This window comes from Sprattus sprattus, assembly GCF_963457725.1.
Source record: "Sprattus sprattus genome assembly, chromosome: 11".
NCBI classification, from domain to species: Eukaryota; Metazoa; Chordata; class Actinopteri; order Clupeiformes; family Clupeidae; genus Sprattus; species Sprattus sprattus.
In genome coordinates this window covers 10,933,845-10,940,766 of record NC_137909.1, presented here as the reverse complement: position 1 = coordinate 10,940,766, position 6,922 = coordinate 10,933,845, and the positions used below count along the sequence as shown (strand labels likewise).

At 44.5% G+C, this 6,922-nt stretch overlaps 1 protein-coding gene across 1 annotated transcript in view; it reads right to left on the bottom strand.

Moving 5' to 3' along the window:
- Positions 1-921: 921 nt before the first annotated feature.
- Positions 922-6,922, bottom strand: part of lrrtm4l1 (leucine rich repeat transmembrane neuronal 4 like 1) — a gene marked incomplete at both ends in the record, with an annotated part of 25,907 nt that continues 19,906 nt past the window's right edge. The window contains one exon of the mRNA XM_080847461.1: positions 922-987. Coding sequence (XP_080703587.1) covers positions 922-987 — 66 coding nt within the window. The remainder of the gene's footprint in view (positions 988-6,922) is intronic.

Here is a 6,922-nt window from a genome sequence, read left to right as displayed (position 1 = left end):
CAGATTTGGCACAACGTCTGCATGAGGCCATTGTCAATCATCTGACCTGCTGACACACACTTCATGTACAAGTCCACTGTCCTTCTCCTCCATCACACGATCTGCCAGCTGAATAGACTCTCCTACACATACTCAACATAATGGGCAATAAAACTATTTAAAATGGAGTTCTATTCAACAAAGGTCAGGCAGTGCTCTCGGAAGGTCTCCCTGCTGCTTCTGAAGGTCTTGTGATGGTCTTGAGAAGGTTTATGAATGTGGCACTCCATTACGGCTTCAGCCAAAGCTGTGGAGAGGTGGACACTCTGAAGGCAGCCCCATATGGAACTTTCTAGCACATTTCCCCAAAAGCCCCAGACTATGCTGAGGAGTTTGCTGATGCTGATCTATGATCAGTCCTGGCCCCTGTTTTACCCACTCTTCAGAAGTTTGTCTGGGGCATGACTGCCCGGTACAAGGTCCTCACCTTTAGTCTGACTAAGAAAGAAAAAAAGAGGCTGATTTCCCGACAAGGTGAAATGCAAAAGCTGTGTTCGGTAGAGCCCCTTAGACTGCAGCACACAATGAGTCAGGAGAGAGAAGAGAAAAATTAAAAATGAAATAATACAGAAGACTCGGCTTCCAGCTGTGACTGAGAGGCTTAGTCGTGTCCGGGGATGATGACCAGTGAGGGGAGAGAAAAGAGAAGAGAATTTTAGAACAGAAGAGAGGGAGGAAATATGCAAGAGGAGAAGAAAGGCAAGGAGAGGAGCTGAGATTAGAAAGCCGAGTAGCGGAGTTGAGAGGAGCGCATAAGTGTACAGGGCGCTGTCGGCAGACGTGACCCAGGAGCTGAAGGGGAAAGCTGGGGTGCGGTCTCGGCTTCCCTCCCTGCTTCCTCCCTGCTGCTGGTCCAGCGGAGCGACTGATGGGGCTGCTCCTCTAGTGCAAAGAGGGGATGTCTCCCAGCCAGGATCCCGGGAGAGGTCTGGGACAGGGGAACTCGCTCTGTGGGTCCAGAAACAGACAGACACACACACAGACACACATAGATAGACAGACGAAGAGACGGACAGACAAAGACAGACGAGGGGAGAGTGTTAGGGACCTCACAAGGCTGCAGGCAGTCTGTCAGTGCCACAGCAGATAGCTTAGATAGATTAGTCCAAAGTCGAGTCAGAGCAGAACGCACAGCCAACAGTGAGGTGAATCTGTGTGTGAGATGTCCAGTGAAACAGGCATGAACAGACAAGACAATGTTAAACCAGTGCCGGAAGTAGTGCTGAGGTTGCAAGCGGCCATTCACAGTGAAATGCTTTTTTCACCTTCAGGGGGTCGATTTAAAGTGTTTCTCAGTGGAGCGAAGCAATAAGGGGAAAAGCTAGGCTGTTGTGATGCTACTTCCATTTATTTGAGCAAGGTGCAAGAAAAAAATTTGAGGTGTCTGGTGCTCAAAGTTAAAAATAGTTCAACTTCTGAGGTCTTGTTGTTTTCAACAGTGGGTTATCTGTCTATGATATGCCAGTTAGATGACTATCTAGCTAACTATAACATTCCATAACAACAACACAGACGTGTCACATTTCTTCCTGACATTTTTTTTTTTACGTGCACATTTTGAATTATTAGCAACATGCCTCCCATAATGGAGGTGAAAAGAGTGTCTCACTGTTAACGGCCCCTAAGGCATGCGTCTGACAGTTCGGAGAAATATCACTGCAGATAAAGACAAATGGACCACACCATGCCAATGGCTTATTGCATTCCGTTTTAATTTGAAGGTAATTGGACTACTGAAAGCAAATGACCTTGCACTGAGAAGAGGTTTATCTAAACAGGATAAATGCAAACTTCCAGAATGGCAATTTGTGACCTGCATTGTGACAGAATGATTTCTATCACATTTAGCCCTAGTTCAACATTGCATATCCCGCCCAACACGCCACACTGATTATGAATCAGTCTGTCCCTGTTATTGGGGAGGATTGTGGTAATGACATGACAAATCTGAGTGCCGTGGTTATTTTCTTTATCTGCAAATGTGATAGTGTTTTAAGCCCCGCTGTTAATCTGGGGCTGGGGAACTCCATCTGTAAAAGCCGGCAAATGACAGCTTGCTCATCCGAGTCAGAGTCAGTCAGCAAGCCCATGCAAGCAGGATGGGAGGTGGGCAGAATTCAGATGGCAGCTTCACTGCAGAGTGACTGTCTCTGGAGAGAGTGTGCTGAGGCAGAGGGGTGGCCATGTTTTTCTCCTCTCTCTCCCCCCCTGAGCCTCTAGCGGGGATACGTTTTTAAACCACACCGAGGCAGAGGCAGAGGCAGAGCAGAGGCAGAGCAGAGGCAGACAGGGGGAAATCCAGCTCTGTGGTTGTATGGCTGCCTCTCTGTGTCTTCTCTACTTACAGGGATATTCTTCGGGGGGAGGGGGGTGGTAAAGGTAAATCTGAGTTTTAATAGCATTGAAGTGAGAATCAGAGAGATTGGGAGTGAGAATGGCAGGCTCAGCATTTTAACTCAACTCTGGGGGATTGGCATGGCATTAAGAGCTGCTGTTTGCATCAGGGCTGGGATAACTCTTGCTTCCTCTATCCCTCTTCTCTCTCAGTCCCTCTCTCTCATTCCCTCCTTCTCTTCTCTCACTCTCTCTCTCTCTCTCTCTCTCTCTCTCACTTTCTCCTCTCCCTCCCTGTGTGTGATATGCCGTCAGCTCAGCTTTGATACAGGTGTAATCACACAGGCAGGGGAAGCCGCTCCTGCCTCCTCCTCCTACTCACTGTTTGGGAGGTGGGTTATGGCTGACACAGCAGCCGAGTACTCAGATCAAAGATGGGGAATGTGCCAGTGCAAAAGGACACAACTACACAAGCATGTAGGGGGCACACACACAAAAACACACATTCACAAACACTGGGCCCTAATTTGATAGGGAAACAAGCTGTGCGTTAAAGCGTGTGATATGATGATAGTCCGCAAATAATCAGAGGGAGGAGGGTAATTGTTATTTGCATGTTTGCACTTATAGGCCACTTATAAGCCTTTGTGGGGCAAATGGTGAAAAGGCATATTTGTAGGTGCGCCGGTGAATTTGAACTTATTATTAGTTTGGTTCAAGTCCAGCAGACATTAATGCATGTTATAAAAATATTCAAACTGTTAAATCATCATTGTGAAATGATTAAATAGGTTGTGTTGAATTGATAAAAGCCCAGCACAGTTAAAACCACCAAATTGTAATCATTGCCGTGCCATTTTTTAACATAGGCCTATGGGCCTAATAACCATGCATGAAAGCAAGCTACATAAGATATTAGGGGAATGATTGATGTAGAATATAGTGTAAAGGTAAGTGAAGGGGTTAGAGGCTCAACAGTGGTGTCTGGCATCCCAAAACCCAACCCCTCCATACCCATGATGGGTTAGGACACATGCTGCTACCAGACACAACAACAGATACACCTAAAGATACACCTCGACAATATTTCACATATCTCAGTGTTAGTTCAAGTTAATTCAGTTTAGGTTCATTCACGACCCCAAGTAGTTTACAGGCTCCTCAGCCATAATCACTGGCTCACTTTTTCAGCAGCCTCAGACAAGTCCTTTAAACCTCCTTTGAATGACCTCAAAAGTGTTGAGGTTTATCTAACTTCACAATATAACAACAAAACAAATATAAACAACAGCACAAAATAAAGGACACATCTCAGTACTTGGAGGACAACAGTTTACCATAAGCACAACACATACTGCCTTTCACATAGCTCTGCCTTTTACATACGCACTTCAAGTAACAGCAGAGCAGGATGCTGGTAGATGGTGTGAGGTCAGTGGGGCTCCTGTGGGCATCTAAGGGTGTGGGCATCTCTCTCTACCCTCCTCAGTAGGCATCCTGGCCTGGCACACACTCAGTCTCACACTCTTTGCAAAAACAAGGGTTTGCTAAAACCACAAACCCCTTCGGGAGGAGTCTTTTCTGATATCGCTGTTATTTAGCTAAAAACCTCCCAGGATCTGGAACCCCAAACGACCCAGCGGCACGGTGCTAAAAGATGAAAGTCTTGGACAGGCACATGGGCAGATGGGCGTTTGTTTTGAGGAAAGATAATGGCAGCAGATTGGTTTCCTTTTCTCCTCACTCAGCCAGATTGAGTGGGCACCGTTGTTATCACCTTCTTCAGGGCAACACAAAATGGCTTCCTGAGCAGCAGTACCTTTAATGAATAACCATTGCTACGTCTGCAAAAAAAGGCTGTGATCACCTCTGCTGATTGGCCACAAAGCCAGCCTCTGTCTCTGTCAGATCCTTGCTGGCAGGAGCCAGATGCTATTAAAAGATTACTTCAACAGAGGCCTCCACTCTAAATTATTATGTGGGATATTTTGGTTAAATAATATGCATCGCTTTATTTAGCAGCTATGCTTTGGCAGAATGCCATGCAGGTTACCTGAGGTGGGGGATAGACACTACACAACTCAACACAAAAGCAGAGTAACTCTCCAAAAAGACCAACTGAAAGAAATGTTTAACCCACTGAAAGAAATTCAACTTTACTTTGAGGATATGCAGCAACACTTGATATGCAGAGTTTTTTTTTTTCTCCTTTGCTTACCAGATCTAGTACTGTTTTCATAATTGATTCTGTTCTGGCACATTCTGCAGTTAAGAGATGAGGTGGTCAGCAAGACAAATCCTTGCCCTCCCTTGTCCTCCGTCGAGACCTCTCACTTTTGAGTATTGGAAAAACAAGATGTCCTTGAGTAACTCTGCTACCCAGGTGCTTCCTTGTGCCAACAGTAATTTCCACAAAATAGTGAGTTGTGTCTACTCTGAGTTTATAAGTTGTGTGTGATTTTTGTTAGGGCCCCACTCTTTCTGAGAGCTTGGTTCCCACCTACAAGTGGGAAATCAACATTAAAACCTTTGCTGAGTGTGTTTGAGTATATTAATATATATAATTAAATATATAATTTCCAAAGAGTGGTTTCGTCCTCACCGGCCAATAAAAAGACAGTGAAGCAGATATAGTTTCTGTGGAGTGGTTGTGCTGCTCTGCTGTTTTCCTCAAAGGCAAGTTGCTCCACTGAGTCTAGCACTCCTCTACGTTTCCTGCTTCTGAGGGGATTCCCTACCCTTCTCTCCACAAATTAATCTTGAGTAAGGATGAAATAATAATCAGTTTGTATGGGAAACCTAAATGGGCTAATGGGTTTCAATTGCCAAAGATCTGTCTGACACATTTAATTCACTGCATTTCCAAATGTCAGTGAATTGCTGTCTCTCATTTGATGTAGAGTATTCCTCATGGCTTAGACTTCCTGATTGCGATAAACAAGCAAGCTTACTTTGGTATGATCTCCTCACTAGGAAGTTCTCATAATTAACATCAACAAGTATGCTAATAAATTACATAAATACGTGTGTACGAGTCTGTGTGTTTGCAAGTGTGCGTGTGTGAGGCTGCACTGGCCAACTACCTACTAAGTAGATCATACCTCAGTCAGCATGCTTATTTCTGTTCTTTAATAGCATGCTTGTGTATGTCAAAAAAAGCTTTGTTTAATACAATTATTTGCATGATGAGAGGCATATTTGTCATTCAACTGGCAGATTGGGCACTGTTTGTGAATGTGCCTCTAATATTGATTGATTGATTGATTGATTTATTTAGGCCTCGGAAGACTCATTGAGGAATTAAATCCTCATTTTCAATGGTGCCGAAGGTACAATGAGAGTTAATACATTGGATACAAATAAAATAAAAAATAAAATAAAATAGATAATATAAATATGCATATACAATAGTCCAGGAGTACAAGGGAACGGTCATATGCACAAAAGACTAATTTCTTGCTGCAAACGGCTGTCTTGTCTGTGATTTGCCTGTAATTAAATCATACGAGTTGGGTCTAATTAGTGTGAGCTAAACATGAGGTAATTAGTTAGCAGAGAGTCTGGAGACGTGTGCTCTAAGCAGGGCATATGCCAACGTCTGCCTCCCAGGACCCTGCCTCCAATTAACCCTCTGTGCCTGGCCAGCTCGGCCTCACACATAAACAGACACACACATGACAAGAGGAGATGAAGACAGGTCAGCAGGCCCAGCATGATTATTATTTTAATAAAAGCAGAGACAGGTGAAATTACTCCCTGTCTGGCCATCACTGCCATGTCTGAGAGAGCTCCTCCTCTCCTTGTGTCAGTGTGTGTGTGTGTGTGTGTGTGTGTGTGTTTGTGTGTTTGTGTGTGTGTGTGTGTGTGTGTGTGTTTGTGTGTGTGTCTGTGTGTGTGTGTGTGTGTGTGTGTGTGTGTGTGTGTGTTTGTGTGTCTGTGTGTGTGTGTCAGTTTGTGTGTGTGTGTGTGTGTGTGTCTGTGTTTGTGTGTGTCTGTGTGTGTCTCTGTGTGTGTGTGTGTGTGTGTGTTTGTGTTGTGTGTGTGTGTGTGTGTGTGTGTGTGTGTGTGTGTGCGTGTGTGTGTGTGTGTGTTTGTGTCGTGTGTGTGTGTGTGTGTGTGTGTGTGTGTTTGCTGGTTTACCTAATTTACTCATAGTGGTTTTGTTTTGATAATTTATCTTGCCTGCGCCCACTTTTAGACATGCTTGGGTTGAAGGGAACAAATCCACTGAATGTAGACAAGAATCCAACACGCCATTTACAATGTGATCAATGCATGCCTATGATAGACAGCAACTCAGCCTATTACACCAACGTATGTCTATTACACACAGAAAACCAGCATATTACACCAATGCATGCCTATTACAGACAGCACACCAGCCTATTACACCAATGCAGGTCTATTACTGCCGGACACACCAGCCTATTACACCAATGCATGTCTATTACTGGCAGCACACAAGCCTATTACATCAACGTAGGTCTATTACCAGCCTATTACACTATGCCTATTACAGACAGTAAACCAGCCTATTATGCTAAAAGCA